The sequence below is a fragment of the Haliaeetus leucocephalus genome, unplaced genomic scaffold (genome assembly GCF_000737465.1).
Source record: "Haliaeetus leucocephalus isolate CR32 unplaced genomic scaffold, Haliaeetus_leucocephalus-4.0 Scaffold840, whole genome shotgun sequence".
Classification (NCBI taxonomy): domain Eukaryota; kingdom Metazoa; phylum Chordata; class Aves; order Accipitriformes; family Accipitridae; genus Haliaeetus; species Haliaeetus leucocephalus.
Window position 1 is genome coordinate 3,624,038 of NW_010973276.1, and position 24,789 is coordinate 3,648,826.

Genomic DNA, 24,789 nt, shown 5'->3' on the forward strand with positions numbered 1-24,789 from the left:
TTTTTCTAAAAAATTTTTAATTTCTTTTTTTTTGTCCTCCTCTCCTGCCTCCTTCGGGAAGAGTGAGGCGCTGAGGTGGGCTCGGGGGCTCCTCTCTGTTGCGGGAGGGGGTCTATGGTGATAGGACGGGGGCGGTGGGGGAAGGAGCGAGGGGCTGAGGAGGGGGCTCGCCGCCGCGCCCGCCGCCGCTGAGGAGGAGGAGGAAGAGGCGAGGCACCATTTGCTGCTCCCTGCCCCAACCATGGAGAACGCGCACACAAAGACTGTGGAGGAAGTTTTGGCTTATTTCGGCGTCAACGAAAGCACCGGGCTCAGCCTGGAGCAAGTCAAGAAGCTGAAGGAGAAATGGGGTTCCAACGGTAGGTGAACCGGCCCCACGCCGCCCGCCTCCCTCCGCCGCGGGGATGCTGTTGCTGGCACTCGTCGTCTTCCCCCCTTCTCTGCTCCCTCTTCCACCCTTTTCTCTTTTTCGCTCATCCTTCTCGGGGCCCTGTTTCAAGGCCTAACGTGTGTGTATTTGCAAAGCCGGCATCTCTTACAGGACCCGGAATAGGAGCGAGGGAGAGAAGATGGCTGACTTGAACTCCACCTCGTGGGTTTCTTTCATACCCCAAGCTCACAGGGCTGCTTTGGGAAGGAGGATGTCACCTCCGTTTCCTTTCACCTTAACGGTGGGAAATCTTCTTCCATTCTGAAATGAAGCGCTGTGGGGTGGTTTTTTTGTCCGTCTTGACCTTCATTTTTCCCTGCTTTTCAGTGCCTTTCTGTCCCTTATTTTACATTCTTCTCTCGAGTCGGGGCACAGAATTCAGCCTGTAAGGTGTTTCTTTTTTTTTTTTAATCCTTATTGCTTGGCCTTCCTAGTCCCTTTTGAACTCCCATGCCGTTGTGTAAAAATGAAAAGCTATGAGAAGATTATACGGTGGGTTGGTTTTTTTTAGCTTTAACACTGCTTTTGTGCCTCTTGAATTACTAAATCTAGTTGCGGGGAGATAAAAGGGAGAGCAGAAATAAGAAAATATCCTTAAAATGGAGGAAAGAATTTGAAATATTTTGAACCAAGTTTGGTGGTTTGGTTTTTTGAAGTGAATGTGGAGGAAAACCTTTATCAGAAATCGTTTGAAAAGCGTTTTGAGCCTTTGACCCTTTGTGTGCAGCAACAGCAGAAGTCCCACAGCTGGCTGGAGTGATGACTTGGCTGAATGATAACCCTTAACACATTCCGGCTAACCTGTATGTGTCTTAAAATGCAAAACTACCAGCCTATTGAGATGCTCTAATGAAAAGAGCCACCTTAACGGGGCTTTCAGTATGGTCAAATCCAACCCGGTTGAGCGTGCAATTTAGAAACAATATCTGGTGGATGCCTTACAGTGCTCTAATGTGTTTCTTCAATGATTTCTTTTCTTTGACATGCTTCCTGGAAACATCTTTCACTGACAGAGTTACCGGCTGAGGAAGGTAAGCATGTTCATGAAATCTGCTAATTCTTGTTGATAATTCATCTTTTTTTTAATATGCATAACTAAATGGCTTTGTTACATATTGCAGGAAAAACATTACTCGAGCTTGTGATTGAGCAATTTGAAGACTTACTAGTTAGAATTTTGTTGCTGGCAGCTTGCATATCTTTTGTAAGTATTAATTTTTTTTATTTCATAGGCTTCTGTATCACAGAATGACAGATGTTACAATGTATAGGAACTGTACATACTGAAGTTATTATTTCTCAAAAGGTAGAAGTATAAAATGCAGAGTAAATTGCTATCTCTCAAATTAGTTGCCTTGTGAAGAGGTTTCTGTATGCTAGGAAACAAAATCTCAGGGAATCTTTCATTGCATGAGTCATGAGTACGTAACTACACTAGACAGGTATTTAAAAAGTGCTTCTCATTCAACCCAGTTTGCTTTTTTGAGGTGGGATTTCCCAATGCTTTTGTTGGCATTGAAAACTAACCTTGAGTAAGTGTTTAACTGGACATTCTTCTTGCCTTTGAGTTAATCGTTATCAAGCTCAATGTATAATCATTGGAAGACATTTTTGGATGCAATGCAGACTGTAAATAGAATTTACATGGCGAATATTCCAGTTGCCTTCCCTTCCTGATAATAGCAAGGTGACAGTTGTTGCTTTTGACAGTGACAAGAATGATGACGGCTGTGATGGCACCATTGTTGACCAAATTTGGTAACTGACCTTTGGATAGTCTAGTCATTAAATGGACATCTTGCTTTGCATACAGGATTAAAAGAACAAGAACACTTTTAACTTATTTTTTTTCAAAAGCATGTTTAGGCAATCTTTTTACATAATGTGTAAAGGGTATGTGTTTGCTGAAAAACTGGAAAACTGAGCAAAGGCTAAGTATAGGTGGAAGATGAAGGCTGTATGTCTTGGGGAGCTGGACAACACAAACAAAAGTGTGCAGAATATTAAACTGTTTAGGCAGGAGTAAAAGTTTATAGTAGACTTTGCCCTGGAGTTGCAATTAACTACTTTAAAAAAAATAAATACTGCAGCTCTTGGGGGGAGTGGAAATTGTGGTGACTCTTTAGCTAAGGGCGAGCTAATTAGGATGGCCAGAGGAGAATGTACTCTGAAGCTGTTCTGTATGATGGGGGAAGGGTTGCCCTGTTTTGGCTGCTGCAGTATATACTGTGTTGCTGATCCTCCACCAAGAGAGGCTTCAGCTATAGCCACACTGACACCTTTGAAAGTGCTTTGGGTTTTGGTATGCATATAGCATTACCAGGTGAGCAATGATTGGTGGCATTGATCTTGACCGTGGAGACAAATGTACCTTACTCACTCTTCTGTTTCCTGGGGAGGAAATCAGGCTGGCTATAGAAAATTGAATAAACAGGTCATTCAAAATCCTTTTTTTCCTCCTCTTTCCCATTTTCCCCTCCCAGAGGGTGAAAAGGGGACGTATTTTTGTTCCTGAAAAGACAGGAGTGTTTCTCTCATCTCGTGAGATAAATGACAGTACAGAAGTTTGTTAGCCTTTCATGCCAAGGTATGTTATTTGTTTTTATTATAACCAAGTAAGTGAAAAATCAAATTCACCGAACTTTAAGCTTTCATTGCTGAATCTGAGTAAGTATAATACCAGACTGACAGAGGTCGAAGAACGTACACTGCCAAGCCCCTTCAAAAACTTTATTAGTAACTGCATTCTGTTTCTTTTTTCAGTATGCTTAATTTTCCTGTCTAATTAAGAGGAGACTGTAGTCTAATGGAGTGTGGGATAGATCTGGGTTCTCTGCTTCTGTGCAACTGGCATGATATATGACCTTGGGCTACTGCTCTGCCTTTTCTGTCTCCTATTTAAGAGTTATGGCTACCCACTATAAATTGATGTTAGTAGTAAAGATTTTCTCCTCTTGATGAAATTAAAAGAAAAAACTCAATATATTATAATTTTGGTACCTTAATAGCACTTCCCTTTGTGTTTGTTTCTGGCTTTTTCCTTGCTCAGAAGGTTGTCATCTGTTGTCTGTTTTTTCTTAGATTTTAACATTTTTTTTGATGAAAGCATATTGGAGACTTTTGTAGTAGCTGTAAAGAACTGTTGAGTATGTTGATATAAAGACTGTATTGCTGCAAAAATTGGATGTAATTAACTTCACCTAAGTTCTGGTGTTCTTTACCACCTGTACGTCGTCAATTTAAAAAAAAAAGTTGAGGATTCAGGTATGAGGGAGAGGATCTTGAGGTATATAGATTGTTGTTCTGTGTTGTGGAAGCTTTTCTGGTGATTGTGTTGTGATCATAAATCATATTAGATTCTTACTATTAGGACTGCACAGAAACAGCCATCTTTAACATTGAGATCTGCATTAGATTTTTGTGCAGAAACATCCTATCTTACATACAATATAAACTTCTGTGTTCAAAGTGCCTTTAGTGTCCTCTGCTCCCACACCCCCTGTCAGGTATGTGTCAGTAAAATAAATCAGACTAACAGCTGAATCTGTGTCACCCTAGCTGATTGTAGGGGTCACATGCTGCATGTTTGTTGGCTGTAGATACTAGGTCCTACATTCCAAGTCAGAACTGCTGTTACAGATGTGCCTAGTTAGAAGAAGCCTTAAGTATGGCTTTTGAAGAGAAACAATATGAATAATTTTTGATGGTGAGTAAATGGATCTACATATAGGCTTGGACCTTGTCTCAGTGTTCTGTTGAATCTGTGAAGCCTATGCAGAAATAAACCTGTAGAGTGCATCTCAGCAGTTCAAGGGCCTTCATAGCCTGACTTTCTAGGTTGCAAGTAAGAGGATGTTTAATTTTCCATGAGCTGTGGCTTCTAATTCTTGCTACTTGTGTATCATGTACTGAGATCTGCAGTATTTACATAAAGAACAGCTTTCTTTGCTGTATGAATGACTTTGACAAGTTGCAAGATGTTAACTGTTCATCTGACGTAGAATAATTCTTTGGTAAAGTATATATGCTTTAAACAGTGATGTATGCTTAACCCTGCACTCTTCCCTTTGCATCACACCTATAGTGAATTTTCTTCTACAAGATGTAGCAGACTATAAACTCTATTAAAAGCTTAAGTATTAATACAGCATCCTAAGAGCATTCTTCCCCCCAGCCCTTTATTTCTTTGATTCCTAAGATGACTTAGAAGTGAATGTTCTGGGAATGTTTTCTAATACCGGATATCCATGTTTAGATTAAAACAATATATTGTGATTTAGTCCAGAGATTATTATAGCCTGTAAATTAGCGTGAGTATTAACCTAATCTGTGTTAAAAGGTGAGCAAAGCTACTCTTGGAGGAAGTAAGATGTGCCAGTAAAAATGTTGTAGGCTTTGTCCTGAAATCACCCCAAAAGTTACCTGTTGAGGTCAGTAGCGGTGAGTATGTGGCACAAGATAAGGATTGCTGCAGAACATCACACTGACACGCTTTACCTAAACTCAGATTGCTCAGTAGCACCCGAGATACCAGCTGATGGGTAGGGGTGATAAAACTGTGAGAAGTAATTGTGATTCCATTTTACTTTGTAGAAATTAACCTGTGGGTGCTATGTATTTTTTTTCTTACTGCTACACTAAACACAGGAATGTGTTTATTTTCAGAAATACGGAGTAGCATATCTGATGGGTGTTTAAAATCTGCTAACCCAGTAAAATTCTTAATTTTGTACTTATATGTGTGGTCAAGATCCGTTGGGGGTTTTTTTTTGGTTTTTTCCTCCTCTTTCCTTGGGTAGCAAATAAAAAATCTACTGAATAATGGAAATAAAATTGGGAGTTTTTTCTTTAGTATTTCCTGGTGTTCAGTATAACTGACAAGGAACAAGTATCAGGACTAATATAATAGTTTGCATCTGCTTAATTTTAAGGTAATTTGTATTGAAAAGAGAAATTGCTAAAAGAGGGTTTTCTGAGCAGTACTCAGTACTCTGTCCAAAATATACTAAATCTTAATTCATAGTATCCTGTGAGAAGAAAGCTCCCTTAAAAGCAGTCCATAGTTTATATGACCTGCTTTAATTAGTCCAGGGCTACTTTTTGTTAGGATGAGATCTTACTCTCCCAGTTTGCTTTTAAGTTTCCATTGTCAAAATGAAAAATAAACAAAAACCTTGTTAGGTTGCTGACAACAAACTGTTTGCTTTTCCTCTGTTAGTAGTAAGTAAGCCTGCTGGGCAACAGAATTCTATCTTGAAACTTCTATTCTTTTAATTCTCTTTTTGTTACTTAATGATAAATAGTATCTGAGACAACTTGCTTCCATGACTTGCCTGACAATACAGAGATACTTAACTTGTAGAAGTGCAAAAAGCTGTAAGGACACCTCTGTTCTAGCTGTTTTCATCAGTAGTCACCTTATTGCTGGCTGACTTAGGCATTGTACCTCTGCCCCCTTTTTACAAATAACCATTAAAACTAAGTGCTATTTGCCTGTCATTGTGTATTTTTTGGCTTAGTGTCCTGCAGGTCCACCCCATTAGGCTTTGATTAAAATAAGCTTCTGCAAGCCATAGCTCTAGCAGCCCTGAAGCAAATATACTGAATGAAAGTTGTCCTTTAAGCTGCTTACGTTGGCTGTTGGTATGGGACTTCTATGTCTTGCTGTTAATTGCCCTTATATTTTCAGACTTGGATTTCTCTTGGGCATTATCTTGCTCTTTTTTTTTTTTTGGTCCTACTCTTTTAAGCTTCTTAAATACATGGTAACTTTACTTATTGACCATACTGCCTGAACAGTACATTGGAGACCAATGACCTGGAAATTAAGCTGTTCTACATGTGAGTCTTAAAGTGATTAGGGCTGAAATATGGTGGGGCCCTTCTGAGTAGTAGACAGATAAAAGATCTCTCATTGTAAACCTCTCCAAGGTCTTAAAGTGTGCTAATGGAAACTTCCTGACAAGGACTAGATGCCTTCGACAAGAATTACCTAGTCTCTACCAGGCTTCAGCATATGATCTGTTATTACTAAAAACGCCTAGTGAAATACTTGTATTCCTTGTTCTACTTTCTCTTTGGTTTTTACTGTGGGTTTGTTTTTACTTCAGGCTACTATCAACCTGATCTGTTATAGCAATGTGTGTTGTGTATCACAAGTGTCCTAAATGGGGTGTTAATATAGCTGTAGTCTGCTATAACAAAACCAAGAACTCAATGTTTTCTGTTATTTACATGTCTATATTTACTAAAACGTTCTAGAACTAGAGCTTAGATCATTCCACTGTTAGTAATTGTGTGGAAACTTTTTGGGGGAGAAATGTGTGTTGCGGGGTTCCTGGATTAACTAGATACTTCATTTTAATCTGGTCACAGATTGATAATTTTGCCAAAAACCGAACAGTGAAGATCTAAAACAACAGATCTGTACTGTCAGGATCTCTAATCTGAGTTCACCTGCTCCTCTTGAAATAATGGCTTATTGAAACAAAAGATGCCTTGAAAACTTAATTTTGGTTCTCCTTGGCATACTTGAATCTTGCTGTCCTTGCCTCTTTCCTTACCTCTTAAAAGTTGCGGGCTTTCTCAATGTTATTTTACAACACACATGGTCTTTAATCTTAAAAGATTATGGTTTAGCATTGTGTAAAACAGATGTTTTATTCCAGTTAACCTTGTAGGTACCTGCTCTGTTAAGAACATCACAAAATGATTGAATTTACTTGCTTTGTTGGAAGCAAAATGGGCTTTACAGAATTCCAATAAAGGGAGGGAAGAAACAGATAGTAAGCAGCTTTTCTGATGGCAGTCTGTGACCTTGTATATGCTAAGAAAACTGGAAATGTACCATTTGCCTTTTCTGTAGCTCCACTGGGGGCAACAGTGCTGGTGCAGAGTAAGAGCTGCCCGTGATACAAGGGGTAATGTGTGGAGTGAAGACTACAATTTAGACTGTATGACTGCTGTAGTGGGTCAAAGGGCAGAAGTTGCTACTGGGGATTGGAGATGAGTGATGTGGGAGGAGGGAAGAAATACTGAGATGTAGAGAGTGTAAGAGACCCCTACTAAATCTCTTCTCCAGGCGGATTACACAGACCCTCAAAATGTTGTGTTGCCAGTTGGAATGTTTCAGTCTTATTAATCATAACCTGGATCTTATGAGTTTATCCTTTTGTAATAAAAATTTGTTGTTGCATTGGATTTGCTTGACAGTCTGTTTTCTGCTTGAGGCTTTCATGCTGCTGCTCCTTCCTTTTAACATCCTGGAGTGTTTCACAATTGAGCAATAGCTCTGAGCAGCATGTTGGTGGAATTACAGCGCTTGCTTTAGTAACGGTTTGCTTGCTGCAGTCTTCTAGTGATTCAGAGTGCTGTTGCCTGACTACCAGCCCTAATTATCTCAACACGTTGTTCCTATTTACTGTCACTTTCCAGGCTTCCTGTTGCTCAACATGTTGATGAAAAAGTTCTTCCTCTCTGGTCATGTTAGCTTGACTTTCTTCTTCAGTAACTACAGAACTGTGCAGAGGCCCTGACACATACCCATCCAAGTCAAGTGAATGGCAGAAGCCTAAAACTAGAGTGTAATTCTAAAGCAAATTAATTAAAATAAAATTCATGTGAAGCCTTTTATGCAGGTCTTCAAGTTGACTTACTTTTCAAAATCTAGTTTTGAGTTTTATCAGCTACTCAGCTCAGAATTCAACTTCAGATGTAACTGTACAATTCATTTAGATGCTTCAATAAGACACTACTTGGATTTAAATAAGTAGATGCTTATTTTTCATGTGTACTCACTGAAAACTTGTAGAGCTGTTTTCATTTGTGCAAGTTATTGGTGAAGAACAATTAACTTGGTTAAAATTCAGATTCTGGCAAATTATTGGTGTTCTAAATACTCAAATTAATCTGTCTGCATCCTGTTTTATACAGAAATGAAAATTATTTTCTTTTTAAACTTTTCACTGCCATAGCTGTTGTCACAAGTTCTGCTTTATTTGTGAAGCAAAAGTAGCAATATGTTTCCCAAATAAATAGCATGCTCCTTTAAAAGAGGAGCAGCCTTGGAAATGAACTTTGTACTACTACTTTATTACAGATTCTTTTTCTCCTTTTCCATTGCACATTGCCAACTCATTCATGAACTACAAAACTATACCTTGGAAGATAGATGGGTTTCCAAAATTGCTGAAGTCTTAAGCATTGAACCTCAAGCTGAAACTTACCAGGTCTTAAGTTTGCCAGGTGTCTGTGTAAATCAGTTAGTAATTTAAATCATTGTTTCTCTTGCAGGTCCTGGCCTGGTTTGAAGAAGGTGAAGAAACAATCACAGCATTTGTAGAGCCTTTTGTAATCTTACTTATATTAGTAGCCAATGCAATTGTGGGAGTGTGGCAGGTATGCAGATACTTTCACAACATCAAATCACAGACGTTCTGGGTTTTTTTGGTTTAACAGGAAGGACTGTACAGTGCAGTGTCAGGTGCTTCATACAATGCAGGTAGTATGTGTTGCTAGCTTTAGATTATTGAGAGTCAACATACCATGAAACTTCTGGACAGAAAGTGTTGACTTAAAGGTAAAATGAAAGCTTCAGAAGTATTGTCAAAAAGGCAAAGTGCCCATCAGTGTGTTTGGCTACACACGGGTAAACACATGAACTAGGCAGTCCAGAATGAAGGCCTGAATACAGGAAATAAATCAAATCTTGCAAAACTAACAATCAATCAATTGGATCGGCTTGCAATAAAAGGGACTTTTTCCCAACAAAGGAAAGAACACTTGTAATCTAGTTTCTTGTCTGTTTCCTCTTGAGACAAATGCTATGTTTTAGTACATTTATTAATACATTTAATACAGTATTAATTCTTGCTGTTCAGTTACTATAGTACCTATTAAGTGTACGTCTAAAGACTGCACGTCTGTCAAAAGGCAGACGTTTCTTCTGAAAACATCTAAATACAATGAAATTTTTCCTATGTTATCAGCTGTGAGATTAATTAGATGACTTTTTATAAATCATATCAGCAGTAATATTGGTAACATATTCTAACACTTCTTGAGATGCCAAAACAAAATTGTTCATATAACTTCAGTTTACTAATTTGATGACTTCAGACAGGGCACAGTTTGTTAGAACTGTTTTTCTGCAGATAAAAAGTATTCTAGGATTTTTAGGGTAATTTAAGTTCTTTGTAAGGTTAGTTTTGGTTTTGTTGTTTAAAGGGATGGTGTTAATGTGTGACATAATTACTTGCTATCTTAGCATGTTAGGTTTCATGCTTAAAAAAACCAAACAAACCTATCCAAAATAACAAAAAAAAATAAAGAGGAGGAGCCCTCTTAACAGGTTAAAACATGTTAGAGAGTAGTAGACACACTGGAAGCCACCAGAAGTGGCATTGCGTGGCATTGCTGCACGTTCCTGTGCTCTGTTTTGTGCTAGCCCAAGTAAGCTGGCTGACGATTAACTATTGAAAAATTCGGTTTTTAGCATTACCCACCTTGCTGTGCAACTGCTAGAGCTGGTATGGAGGGAAGAGGTAACGTCCATCAAGGGATGACAGCATTGCCCCCTTAAGCGTCATTTTTTATTCAAATCTTCGTAACGCAGTTGTACAAGAATTAATCTTTAACTTGAAACTGAGTTATGGTTCTGCATGTAGTAATTTTAAGCATGAAATGTAAGGTAAAGCTATCTGTATAGTTTGGGGATTTTCTTGTGTAGTTATGTACCCTGTTGTAGGAAATAACCAATTTTTTTACACATGCTAGCATGCAAAGAATACCTGTATATTTATCTCTCTATATATGCAGTGAACTTAATTGTGAAAGAATCGCTGTACAGGTTAAATGACTCATTCCCTTGTTTTAATGGGCATGGAAAATAAGTCACAGTACATAGTCTCCACCCATAAATGTATCTGTTTCTACAGGTACTAGATATGAGCAACTGAGTCATTGCCTTAGCTCTGCCTTCCTCAACCTTTCCTGTCACATGCACTTTACCCAAAGTGCCATCTGCTAGTGCTTCAGTGGTTGGCAAGATAGTCTAAGTACCGTAACTTCAAGCAAACCGGGAACAAAAAGATAGTCTAACACACTGAGCTGGCTATCCTAGCTGAATCATGTTTCATTCTTTCTTATTTCTCCTTTTTTGAAGGAAAAGTCTGTTCAACTAACCTTCCATTTGTGGGACTTTCTTTTGGACCTTTAAGGCTTTGCCTAATGTTAACTCTTAGTTAATCCACAGAAAAGCAAGATCAGCATTGCTGTGCTGAGGAGCAGAATTCTTTTACCTGGTGGAATATGAGGCTAGTACTAATTATAACTTTATGGGTATGTACTGGTATCTGTGTGCTGCCTGGCACTGAGCTGTGCCATACAAATGTTGGTCCTTCAAGCTAGTTTTGGTAACGCTGGTTTTCAGCTACATTGTTGTGTGGAAGTACCTAGTACCTCAACCTTTGAATTTTTGGAGATTGGGTTTCTGCTTTGATACATACAGGAGAAAGTTTTTATTATCTGGAAAGGCTGGTATATATTTGAAGGGTAGACATTCTAAAAACTATGTGTACCCTTACCATTATCTATAATCGTCAGGACTGTGTAACGTTTGTAGTTGTCAATAGGCTGGAAAATGGAAAACAAGTTACTTCTCCAAGAGCTGGGGAAGGAGTACTGATAAGCTGTTGGTTTCCTATGTTGTCTTTTATCTAGGTGGCATCATGATGTTGATAATCAGTCTCCGGTAGTGTTTAACTGAGGGAGATAGGAAAGCTATTGTGCTGGTGTTAGTGGAAATAAAAAGGTTGTCATGTGCGGGAATTCATTTAAGTTTGTAAACTGTTAAGAGACTCTAGGGAAGTTTCTAGTCTGTATGCTCTAATTTCACTTTAGTGTGACTTGATTTGCTGAAACAAAGTTGATAAGACAAAACTCAAACAGTGTATTAACTTGACCCTTGATTTCTATCAGTAAGTGAAATTCAGTAGTGCTAGTCCACTCCAGTCTGAGTCTACGCTGTTCCAGCTAGTGAGGTACAGCCAAGACAAGACTATATCCATGAGTCTTTATTCTGCGTAGTGCGGTTTTTTATGTCAAAAAGCATCCATATGTTACATAGAACTCTTTGTGTGGCCTCCCTGTAACAAAACACAGTGGATATTCTTGATAGGAAGTGCTGCAGGGTTTGAATAAAGAACTTCTAGGTTCTAAATGCCAACTAATATCTGAATTATTTTGTAATGATTTCCAGTCAGCAACCTCATAAGGGGAGGGTCACATAATTTTTGTGTTAATAAACGTAGCTGACATGCATCAGTAGTATTCCTATGATAATGCATTTGAAAAATCAGATCTGACATATGTATTTTTCCTTGAAGGCTTTTAAAATTACACATTTTTGCTGTCTTTTAGGAAAGAAATGCTGAAAATGCTATTGAAGCTCTTAAAGAGTATGAACCAGAAATGGGCAAAGTATATCGACAAGACCGAAAAAGTGTACAGAGGATTAAAGCAAGAGACATTGTCCCAGGTGACATTGTAGAAGTGGCAGGTAAGACTAATTTATGTAGTACATACATGTATTAGCATATTATTGTAAAATTGTTGTGGGGCCTTGTCTTAATGATTTGAGGCCCTGGGGGGAGTTCTCAAAGATGCCGAAGTATATGCTTCACTTATGAACAATCTTGCTTCTGTTCATCTGTAATTACCTTAAATGTGCATTTGCACTGAGGGGATTGTTTTTCAAATTGCTGCTTAGTTTAATTGGTAGGTCTAAAAGCAAAGCATCTTAATTGGAGTACAGGTTTTAGCACTTGACATGACTCTAAAATTTTTTTCTGAAGTCTGGTTTCAGAGTGTCTTAACTTGTCTGTTTTGTATCACAAAATACTCTTCCTTGCTTTTATACATGTTCAGTTTCCTTAGGTTCTGGAATGCAGAGATTTTTCTTTTTTTTAGTCATGCTCTGTTCTTTATCTAAGGAAAGATAACTTCATCTGAAGGTTTTTCCCAATTCTTGTAGTAGCACTGCCTTTCAACTTCTCTTCACGAATGTCTTTCTCTGTCCTCTCAGTTAGTATGACTGCCATGTGACATCATTGTTTTCTCATCTTTCATAATTCTTTATTGCTTCTTTTGCCTATTGCTGTATAGGGGACCACAAATGGAGAACTATACAAAGTAGATCTTCCTATATCTCTGGTGTAAGCATTTGAAGTACCAGTCTTAAAAGATTGGACACTTGCATCAAGCTTTCTAATAACTTAGATTTGCCCTAAAAGGCGTATCTTTATTTGGAAGGAGTGCAAAAATAGAAGTATCATATAGCTAAATCTCCTTCATTTTGCCATGCCAATAACTTTTTCTCTAAACTGGACTTGTCAGTGACTCTAATGTTTCCTATTCCTTCCCAGATAAAACTAGGTGGTTCTTGTTAAGTGTCAGGAGTGATTGCATACTCATATTTTGTAGGTCATTATCAACTGTTAACCAAGTGATTGTTCCTTTGGGAACAATTTAGGGTGTACATCAAACTTTCTTTCCACTAGGGTCACTTTGCTTTTAGAGATCATAGCTGTCTCAAGAGAAGGTAAATATATACCCTTAAACTTGACTATCCTCCTATTTTAATTAGCAGGCAGAGAGAGTATGCACTCAAAATGAAGTTGGTGCTGGCTGGCTGCCCAGCTTTCACTCCTTGAGAAACTTTAACATTTGCTGAGCCCTGTCTCAAGCCTTCGTTTTGTGCATAGGATGATTCAGCTACAGCAGCTCTGGGTAGGGTAATTCAGAGTGTGAATCTCATGAAGGCTGAAGCTGGTTTCCTCTTAGCATCTGTTAGTGAAGAACAAGTATGAATACAAAGTGCTGATAGCTGAAATAAAGGGTGAATTATGATACCTTGTCACTTAACTCTGCTGTTTTGACTCACTATTACTGCACTGTACAGTCAAATCCCTGAGTTCTGCAATGAGATTTTGTTTTAGCAGCTGATGTATTTTGCACCCTTTTGAGGCAAACAGAACTGTATAAATTACAGATTCTGCAGTAGATGCCTAGTACAAATCTTCATCCTGTTTTTAAATGTCAGCGGTAGAATTGTAGTTTTGGAAGCAGTTTACATCATGGGAGTACATTGGGATTGTGTTTTGTGGTGCTTCAAAGCAGTATGGGTAGAACTGCATGTTGATGACTATGTATTTTGTACTGGTTTGGGATATCTCATTAAGGAAAAATGCTGGATTTTGCTCCTCTGCCAGCTGTCTAGAGCACAGAAAACTTTCTGCCTAATTCTTTGCTATTTCAGAAGAAGTGGAGGTTGCATTTTCACCTTACAGAAAAAGACAAAGCTAAATTTTTATGTGAAACACGTGGGGGATGTGTGGGCTTTTAATTACCTTGCTGTATATTGTCAATATCAATAAAATCAATTAGTTGTGCCATCTCTTTAAAAGGCCTATGTCTGAAGGAGAGAAATGAATTGGAAATAAACTGCTGGCTAGTGTACCTATAACACTAGGCTGTCTTTAACATAGTACCCTATTTTTCATAGGATTACTATTGCATTATTATAAAATCTGCTTGTAGAACAGTGTCTGATAGTGTAACACATGTAGAACTGATTTTTTTTTTTTTTTTTTTAAGAAGGACAAACTTAGAGAAACAAAAATTATCCAACTTTCATGACTGTCCTTGAAGATAGGTGGTCTAGCTTGTTAACTGACTGTAGAAGCTTATGCAGGTTAAAATACTCACTTAAACTGGTGGGTCAAACAGTCCCAAGCTAGTCTTAAGCTCTCTTTGTATTTTTATTATATTGGCAAATGTAATCAACTGCAGCTTCAAGTGAAGGTAACTAAGTGTAAGTCATGTGGATACTTAATACAGAAATAAGTGCTTGGGCATAATACAAACTCTGATGCTGAAACAATAAATTCTAACTTGTAGATAGACAATGATGAAAGTTTAATTGTAATCAAACTCAGAAAAGCTACTGAGCAAGTAGAGAAGAGCAATACACTGTGTACCAGCATTAGTGTCAAGACCTGGAGGTGAGAGAGACTGTGTGCATGCCTGTGCCTCAAGTGTAAGAGTACTGCGATGGCCTTTGACATGGTGTTTGCAAAAAGATGACCATGTAGGGAAGTGACAGAGCACTTCATACTAGGATACATATCTGGGTATGGAATTCTAGGCAAAGTGCCAATGACATTTGTGTATCCAGGCAAATATCTTTCAACTGAGTGGCATAAATAACCAGGTGATAGGTTTCTCTCCTATGCTGATATCTAATTTGGAACAACTTTCTACAGGTCTTCCGTTACAAAATAGTTGTATTTAATGCTTTGTTAATTTGAAGTAGCTGTATGTGGGTCTGACACATAGATAATTCTTTGTTGTAGGAATTGATAGATTGGTATTGCAGTTCAGGGGAATTGGGGGAATATATTTGCCTCTTTACATTGCAAGAGTTCCCTGAGAATAAGTAGCATTGAACCATTACCAAAACCGTTTGGTATTTTCAGTAGCTTTGAACCCATTAAAGATAACCTGCTCGGCTTAGCATAACCCAAAAACAGTGCAATAATGCTGTATACTATTACTTTTTATTCTGGCTCTGTAGGCTATTTGTAGAGTTTGACTGCGTTCATTATATAGACTATTCAGTCTGCCTTGTGGCCTTCTAAAATAAAGCTTCTGGAAGATAACTTTCTTTAATTGATCTGTCAACTGTCAACAGAGGAAACGGATGCTGGTTTATTTGACTTGAAGTAATAGGGGGAAACTGCAGGTCTGCATTATCACCTTGCAGTAAATATGGAATAATCCAATTCAGGTTATCCCTCAAGTGGTAGATAACATACTGTCTTATGTGTCTCTTGGGCATCAGTGTGCATACAGATACTGCGCAACACTTGATGAGTAATTACTGGTCCTTATGCCTAGTAGCTAACAAATTCGACATAAATGCTACACTAAAATTTTGCAGGTGTACTAGCAGATACTGTCGTCCATGTTTGCTGAGAGACTGTGCAGACATGAATTTCTTAACCGTATATGTTAGGAAGACTTTCTTCCATGTCCACTTAAGCAGAGATGGTGAAAAAGATACTGTACAATCAACAGGAACTCTTTGGGATGAAGTTGGGGTTACAGGTTTGGTACGTATGCCTTAAATTTGCTTGCAGACCTCTGGTGGGCATAGTTCTCAGAACTGTAGTGTGTAAGGGTTACTAAGATACACTGTTTGTTTCTTAGAATTGATGAACTGAAAAAAAAAATCCAGATGCTGTCCTCAAATGGCTTTTCAGTTTGCCTGTCTTAAAATGGATTATTGCGCTGCTATAAAAGCTCAAGTTTATTGGAGGATGCACTCTAAATTTGTAACTAGTGGCTGTCTTAATAGATTAAAGATGTCCTTTGTTTTAGTTGAGTTCTTGTTTGCCTTGGTTAAAGTAACATTTTAAAGAGAAACTTAAACCAGCATGGCCTTAGTTCTTAGAAGTTTTGTATGAAGTCCAGTCTGACAAATTTGGGAGCAGAAATGAGCTTTGTTCGCTTCCGTTGTATTTTCCTGTCTAAAATGTTCTATTTTAGATACAGCATATCTGATTTTCTGTAATTTAATAAATGAATGTTCATTAGTTGCAATCTGTAAGTGACCAAACTGGAGTTAGAGTAGTTCTTCTTTTCCCTGAAGTGCTAAATGATGGTTCTTGTGATCTGTTGTTACATCTGTAAGTACTCAACAGCTTAAAAATACGGAGTTCCCCGAAGCTGTTGCTTATTATTAGTGTGTATTCCAGAAGACTTAGTTTTAAGTTTATACCTGGCATAAAGTGTGCAAGAACTACTTTCCAAGGCTTTTAATTCTAACTGCAGAGCACTTTTAAGACTCTTCCTAAAGCATAGATGCCTTATAATTAAGGAAAGATAAATTTTGGGGTGAAGAAGATTGGGAAGGAAGAGTCTTCAGGTGAATTATGTCAAACTCCAGTGTGGTTATGAAGAGCTACAAGTTCTCTCTGATAGTATAAGCAACAAATGTTGATGTTGCAGATCCTGCTCCAAAACATCTGGGTCCTTGTGCCTGTGTTACTCTTCTAATAACTAGAATTGATTTTCAGGCTCGGTGCTAGAGATGCAGAAAAAAAAATAATGAAAAGGATGGAGTAAGACTTAAGTCCAGAATGGTGACCTGCTGGGGGCTGTTCTAAAAGCATACTGCTGAGACCATCTCTTGATATGGAAAAAAGTTGACTGCAAGTTGGTTTGTGGTGGTTTTGGTTTTGTTTGGTTTTTTTTCTTTACCTAGTACAAATTGTCAGGTTTGTTTTTTAAAGATGAAGCATGTGTTCTGCTTTTTCTGTAAAGTACTACTTTTGAACCAGAAAAAATATGAAAGTAGGAGTGGTTAATAAATACACATCTGAGTAGTGCTCAAATCTGTGAGCTTCAGTGAGCATTTTGGCTGTCAAACTCTTAACACATCAGAGACAGTTTTGAGATAACCGGATGCAGTCCAAACTCCATTCCATACTCCACTGAAGTCTGGAGTTATGTGAGGTTCAAGTCAGGGCACAGCCTAAACTTGCGTCACTTTCAACACACATTTGAAAACTTAAGAAACACATCTCCAATTTTTTTCCCAATTCTTGTAGCATTTCCCTCCAGAGTTGCCAAACTTCTAAGTAAAAATAGTGAAACTAATTCTGTTTTAGTTGTTTGAATTCAGAACATATCTGATGTTCTATACTCTGATTAGAATCAATAGTGCAGGGGGGTTTTATTATAAGCACAAATAGTACTGAACAAAATGCTTGAACATCAAGATAATGTTCTGTTAATACCATATCACCCTGGCAAAGCAAGCATTTTTTTTTAAGGCTAAAGAAAGCTTGCATTTGGAGCTATGCTGCACTTCAGAGTTCTTACTGTTTGTTCTTCTGTTACCCAAATGCAGCCTAACTTGGAAACAGGACTTCAGCTTTGGTGTGACAGTGTCGTTGTCTACCTGATCTGGCAAAAGCTGAAGGTTAACTTAGCAGTTTGTTCTTTCTGCTATTAGATATTTTTATAGGCTGATAATAAAAAGAGTTTTCAAACTAGAAGACAGTGGTATAGATTCACTAATTAAAAGCTAAAGCTAGACAAATTGAGATTAGAACTAAGTGCAGGCTTAGAGGCAGGGTACCTGTCCATTGACACATCTTATTTAATGTTCTGGTGCCCTCTTCAGAGCAAATGACACTTAAAACTATGTTTTTACAGAATGAGAAGAAATAAAATAGGAATAATTAAAGTCTTATGTACTGTTTAATAACAGTATATCAATTTTTATCAATACAACCCTCAGTTCTGACCTCAAAATATTTTGTTCTCAGAAGGCTAAGCTTTTTCTGTCTTTTTTGTTTTCATTGATAAGACTGCACTATGTGTAAGTGTTCTGTTTGAAATTTTTTTAGCTTCTACCTCTAACAATTCTTAGGTTAAGATAACCACACTTCTGCATATGCTGCACTGTAAGCTCTGTGGATGTTTTCTGTCTGTCCAGAACGCAGAATAGCATATGATAGAGAAAGTTATTTCATGAATGTTTTCTAATATGTAGCATGCATCATAAATGCAAAGAATGAATGTATTAAAATGCATTGTTCTGTCATCTTGGCAGTAAAAGCAAATGCTGTTTTACTAGTATGGTTGAAACTGAATGGATCAGTGCTCTTGCAATCTTTGTCTTCTTGGAAAATAAATCAATCTTACTGTTTTGCAGTGGAAACTCAGACTTAATGTTTCATTGTGACTCTTCAAATTTTGACAATTTGGCACTCTTGGCCTTATATTAAAGTGTAGGTGGACTCAATAATCTTCCTGTTTTGTAGAGCTTCTGACTTTTGGTAGCATTTTATTATACCCTGTTCAGGAAGCGTTAAATACTTAAAACCTGTTACTACGGAAGAAAAATTAAGTTTCTGATGGTCTAAGGAAATCAAACACAATAGGAAGACTAGATTGTGTGCATGCAAGGCAGGGAAGGGGAGCTAAGTTGATCTCGTGTTACGGAAGCTTAATACAAAAAACAGTTGTGCTGCAACAGCTATACTTCTAAATAGAAGCAGTCTGTTCTGTAAGTTTTAACTATTACTGTTGCCCAGCAGAAACAGTACTCAGTTCTGGTTGATCAAAGTATGTAGCATCCCATATGTATTATTTTAAGCTTATTCATTTCAATTCTTAAACTTTAAGGTGATACCTATGCTTCATGTAGGAAGTTTAAATTGCCTTACTAGTAAATATTCACACAATGGTGTCTTTTCTAATTTAGAGGATAAGAAACATATTTTTGGGCCAGAGGGGACTTGAAAATAACTAACTCTTCAAGAGGCTAAAGATCACATTAGGAAAAGTGGTTTAAATAACTGTACCCATAATAATATGTAATGTTGAAAACAGTTAAAGAAAATAGTTGCTAACACTTATTCCTTTTCCCTTTTGAGGGTAAAAACTCATGCATAGTGTATTTTGAATCGGAGATGTTCTAATAGCAGTGTGGTAGGTTATATCTGCTGGATTTGATAGTGTATCTACCCTAGCCTGATGAAATTAGAGCATCCTGATAAAGAGGAGAAAGACCATAGTGTCTTAAAAATGAAAACACATGGAATGTGTCAACAATGAACCTTAATCTGTTAAGACACTTAAAAGGGGGGAAACAACACAATTTTATACTTTAAAAAAATTATTTTTCCTCTCCATTTGATGTTTTATGGAAGTTGTTTTGGGGATGTTTTTACTGACTTTCAGGAACTGTTTGTGTTCCCAAATTGTTCAACCATATGCTGAAATAGTATCCCAGTTCCTCAGAACTTGCCTAAAGAAGAGTTATCAAATTGGACAACAGTGGCAGAATAGTTTAGAGCTGTACTGATAATCCTTATTACAAAAGTCCAGTTCCAACCCCAACCTGCTGATAGCACATATAGGTCAACACTAGCTTTGGTTAATGATAAACATAAATAAGAAAGGGTTAGGTACATGTTGTGTATGAACAACCATTCTGACTTCTACAGGAAAAATTACTCTCATTTACTGTGATTGCTTAGAGGAGCTTTTTGCAAACAGATCACTTTCTTTCCTAAGAAGATGAATTGTTCTTCTAACACATTAACATACAAAAGAAGCAAAACTTTTCACTTCTTATAATGTACCTGTCTGTAAACCTCCTCTTAGCAAGTCTTCAGTTGTGGGAGGGATCAGAGGCAGTTAACAGAGTTGGTATCTGTGTTCAAAGTACACATTTAAAGTAGTAGTTTTGTTTTGAGGACTCTTGTGTATCATGGTGGCTTTGAGGGGATAAAGTTAATATTGCTTCCTGAGCCTGCCATCACCAACAAGGTTGATTAGAAGATCTAGAACATCATTTGAGACTTGAAAGATAAGTATGGCCCTACTGTAGTCTAAAGTTCTTTGTTGATACGCAGTTGTAGCTAAAACTATGTAACAGGGACTGAAATCCATGCAGCTTTAATAGTTTATTTTCCCTCTGGCTTCACTGTTCATAGAATATGTGCCCTATCACTTCCACCCATATTCCTGGGCTGTTTAAACCACAGGCTGATCTAGCCTGCAACATGCTAATAAGGCATTTTGGCTGTAGAGGACTCCCAGTGAGTGTCTCAAATGCTATTCTGACAGAATTCTGAAGTTAAATGTTTAGTATTATTGCTGTCTTGGAATTAAAGACTTTTGTTCATGAGGAAGCCCCTTTGTGGGGAACTGCAATCATTTCTGCAAATGCACACCTGTTTTGCTTGATGTACTCAGTTCATAAGTAGGGTTGTACTACGCTTAAAATCAAACATATATGTAAATGACTGTACATAATAGAGTGGAAATTGACCTATAATATTGCCACAATGCTGGGAGGAGTAGGATAAAATGTGGGGAGCTTTGAACTTGAGAAGAAAAGCTAGAGTGTTGGGTATAATCAGTGGGGATCTTGGCAAGATAACATTGCTAGTTATAGGTAGCTGAAGAACCTACTATTTTCAGATATTAAATTGTCTGTATCTTCAGTGAAAGCATATGGCTTGTTTAAAATGATTGACATAAACTTCAAATTCATACTGCAACTAAATGCTACTCCAGCTTCTGTCAAAGAGTGGAAACTGTAAATTGTCTGCTTCAGTATAGACTCATGCACAGTTAAATGAAATGGATATTTTTTTTTACCCCCATATGGGGGCCAGGTTGTTTTTAAATAGATTCCTTTATTATGTGCTGAAGTTCAGTATTAAAATTCTAAAATATTATCTTTTGCATGAATAAAAGGATTCTATGAATAAAGCTGTAATGATTTGAACCAAATCCTGCTCTTGCTCTTCCCAGAAGCAGTCAATTTTACAGTTAGAGGGCTGTTTTAATCAGTAGTTAAGTACTTGTCTAAACTACGCTTTAAGAACATGTATCTGAGCAGTTTTGAAAGCAGCTTATGTTATTTCTTCAGAGCCGTTGTAGAAATCAAGTGACTATTTGGGATTAAAAACTTTGGTTAAAATAATGATTGAACACACTTCTGCAACTGACTTGCTGTTTTAGATGTAAAACTGCGGGATTATATTCATTTAGACTGTAGCAGCTCTGTACTGAGCAATGCAAATGCATGCTCACCTTCTAATTTCTTGTATTTCAAGCCTTGGGTAGTGGGTTCTGTGGACTGAAATGTAATTGAATTTAAAAGGCCCCCCCAAAACCCCCAATTTCTTTCCAGTGTTAAAAGTGTATGGAAAAAAGCCTTCTACTTGCAGATGCAATCTGCACTAGACTGCTCACTGAAAATTTCCTGTGGGTTCCTATCTGTCATAGGTTGTTTTCCTATCTATATTCAGTTTCAGTTATGCTCATGAAAGTGTATTCAAGACTATAAGTGACTTAATGTCATAGCTGTTATTTTGCAAAGAGCTGTTTAAAATAGTTCTGTAATTGACCCTGATGTACAGCTTTCCTTGCTATTGGAAATGCCTTGAATATTTTGCTACAGCCTTCTCAAACTGAGATGGTGAGTGAATAATGTGTCTTATCTTAAATTGTTGAGATAAACTTAAAGCTGCAGTATCATAATAAATTTAACACTTCAGTTCTGGTGATTCAGGCAATTGATAGTAGTAGTTCTCATGGGAATACCTGATGTTTGAATATCAATAGCCTGCTAGAGCAGGGGTCCCTCCTAGTACTTCAGGTGTTGTGAATATTGTGTTTGAATTTGAAAAACTTGGAGCTGTTCATAAGTAGGTTGGAAAATTGCTTGTACAATTTGCTGTATGTTCTGTCCAGTTACTTGAATCTGTTAAGACTATTTTTTTAACAGCTTCTTCTTTGTGTTATGGAGTGATTAAGTCTTTAACAGCGTTGTCAAATGTGGTAATGTATTTGAGTTGGCTGTAGTTTTCCAGCTGCTTTAAGTACTTTGAAAATGTTTATGCGGATTGACAGGCGTTATACCACATCGCACTGAGGTATTAGCCTGTTGTTCAGTGATATCTGAAAACCAGCTGCTACTATATGTCTGCATACAAACCTCCTCATGACATCAGGAGAGCATATTGAATAGTTTTGCCATTTTTGGCCTAGGTCACGGTTTGTCTAATGCTATTTTCTCTTGCTGCTCAAGGGCACTGTGGCTTAAATTAGTTTTCACATGCTATAATACAAAAAGGGAATTTGTGGCTATTTATTGGATCCCTTCATATGCATATGCTTACAAAAACACGTGTCTAAGTCTCCAAGCAAAACTAAGCAATCTTTTGCTGATTTTACTGGTTGGGGTTTCCTTGACCTTACAAAAAGTCACGTGGTGCAAGTTTACTTAACATTTGAAGTAGCACTTAATTCTCTTTTCTTCAGCATTTTGTTCCATAGTTTTCCTGTGTGAGTGGTTTTATGTTCTAAGGCTGTAACACCACTGCAGAGTTTTTCGTGGTGTTATTTGTTAATGTGCATTATTGCTGTCAGTTGCATAAGCAGTTCCTGCAGGAATTGCAGCTTGTTTAACTTTACTGCAGGGACACAGTCCATTTACGGAGAAGACCAGCTCTTTTTAGCTAGTTATTCTCCCTTCTTGGTTTCTTTGCATTATTTTATAATAAAAAGGAAGTTGACACTTGAGTACTCACAGTGCTAAATTATGTTAGGATTGTTTGATTATATGCATTCATTGGTAATATTGACATGCAGAATGTAGACACCCCCCCCCATGAGTCAGAAACATGACTCTGATTAATATGCTTTAGCCAGTTAATTTGCTTGCAGACGTTTATTTGCAGTAGTCACAAAATGGTGGAGCTTTACTTTTTTCTTAAAAAACAGGAAAAGCTAGATAAGAGAAAGTAAGAAGGTGGAAGAATTAATTCAGGGATGGTAGAGATGGTGGAGCTAAACTGGCCACCACACAGCTCTGGCAACTGACTTCATTATTCTCTGCCATCTGCTGCCTTGGTGTCTCAGACACTTGCTAGTGGAGGTTTTTTGGTTTGTGGGTGGGTTGGTTGATTGGGTTTTTTCCCTCCAGTGTTGTCTTCTGCAAAGTAGAAATACAGATGACAAGATAAACATAGCATAGAGTTTCGTGAAAACTTTAAATGGGATAAGGATTGTGATATATTTCATAGAGTAGCATTACTGAAAAATAAAGCTAGTGTATGATCTGAAATTAACTTCCAACTCTGAAACACCTGGCAGTATTCAAAGCATAACATTAAAAGAGCAGATTTGCAGAAGCATGTTATTCTCACAGTTGGTGCCAAAGAAAAGGAAAATACAACTTCTTTTAGTTTTTAAATAAATAAATGTGGATAATGCTCTGATATTGGAGAGCAGAGGACTGACTTTGGGCACAGAGAAAACAACCAGAAGACTTTCCAGGAGCAGTCATTCTGAAAAGGAAACTTGATTCACCTTAGCTATGGGTTTTGCTTGTTTATAAGTACATGTTCTGAAATTGATTTTTCTCTTGAGAATATTTTCCCTTTGCTCTCAAGTGGTAGTCACGTGATTAGAAAATCCAGTGATTTGCAACCTCTTTCTTTGAGGTTAGGTAGGGGTAGGGAATCCTGAAGGCAAATCTAAATTGCTGAAGTATATCAGATACTCAGAAAACTGGAATATTGCAAACCACAAAAGCAGTAATAAGCTGTTAGTAACTGTTCAGTCATCTGAAGGTTACTGGAAAATCCTTTTCCTGGCTGATAGAGGTAATAGTACGCTTGGTTAGAAATCTCTCAAATAGCAAAATTCTAACTTTGTCTTGTTCATGTCTTTGTAGTTGGAGACAAGGTTCCTGCTGATATAAGAATTACTTCTATCAAATCTACAACTCTAAGGGTAGACCAGTCAATTCTCACAGGTATAATTTCTGTGAATTTTGGATAATTATGTGCATAATTGAAAGTGCCGTTTCACTGTTTGTTTAGAATAATCCATTAGAAACAAGCCTGTAGCTATTCAAGCACTGTGTTGCATTCAAGTGCAGTAAATTTCTGATCTAGTAGCTTAACTCTTAGAGTGGCTGAATGTGTTACTTCATCATTATTGGCTTTACATGTTCACTTTAGTGGGACGAACATTCTTAGTGAGACTAGTAATGCCTTTTTGGTCTGTCTTTCCTGCCGCCCTGAGACACACAGTAGTAACTTGTGGGAGACTAAAAAAATGAAGAATTTCTATTCTAGTTTATGCAACCTTCTAGGTTGGAACATCTTGTTACTGCTCAAATATGAAAGTATGGAAATCTTACTAAATGTCTTCTGTAACAGTTACCCATTTTCTCTCACAAGAGAGTAACTTTTTTGAAATACAGGCAGCTTGCTGTTACTAAAGACTCGGCACACTAAAGCCTTATTTGCTGAAATTCTGTGCGTGCACATTCATGTGTTTTCTGGTACCGTCTCTCAAGTGCAGGACCTATATTTAGAGCACTTCTCAGATTTGTTGAAAACAAAATAAAGTAGCAGTACTTCTGAATATAGGAAAGAAGCTAGGAATCAACCAAGCATGCTATAATATTTTTCTCTCAGCTGGAACATGAAGATCTGTCTGCCTGTTTTGGTAGCATAAATTAATGTTAACTAGTCCTGAATTTTAAAACAGTAAAGTATTCATAAGAAACCTATTTTTAATCCTCAAATCTGTCTTGAAACAGACCCCAAAGTTTCGCAGTACAGATCCTGAATAGCACAGAACTGATCAAGCTTACTTATGTTTAGCATAAGAAAATGTAGGCACTCCATGTTTGTCAAACTATCAGAACTGAAGTAAGTAGAAGAAATCCACCAAAAGCCTACATAAAGGGAATA

General features: G+C 37.5%; 1 protein-coding gene across 3 annotated transcripts in view; it reads left to right on the forward strand.

Annotated features, from left to right (window-relative positions):
- The first annotated feature begins 91 nt into the window (after positions 1–91).
- Positions 92–24,789, forward strand: part of ATP2A2 (ATPase, Ca++ transporting, cardiac muscle, slow twitch 2) — a 47,800-nt gene continuing 23,102 nt past the window's right edge. For all 3 annotated transcript variants that reach the window (XR_775302.1, XM_010582197.1, XM_010582198.1), the window contains exons 1-6: positions 92–359; positions 1,444–1,461; positions 1,552–1,634; positions 8,723–8,827; positions 11,849–11,987; positions 23,760–23,840. Coding sequence is in view for 2 of the 3 variants with exons in the window: in XM_010582197.1 (XP_010580499.1) it covers positions 242–359; positions 1,444–1,461; positions 1,552–1,634; positions 8,723–8,827; positions 11,849–11,987; positions 23,760–23,840 (544 nt within the window). In the remaining variant the exon portion in view is untranslated. The remainder of the gene's footprint in view (positions 360–1,443; positions 1,462–1,551; positions 1,635–8,722; positions 8,828–11,848; positions 11,988–23,759; positions 23,841–24,789) is intronic.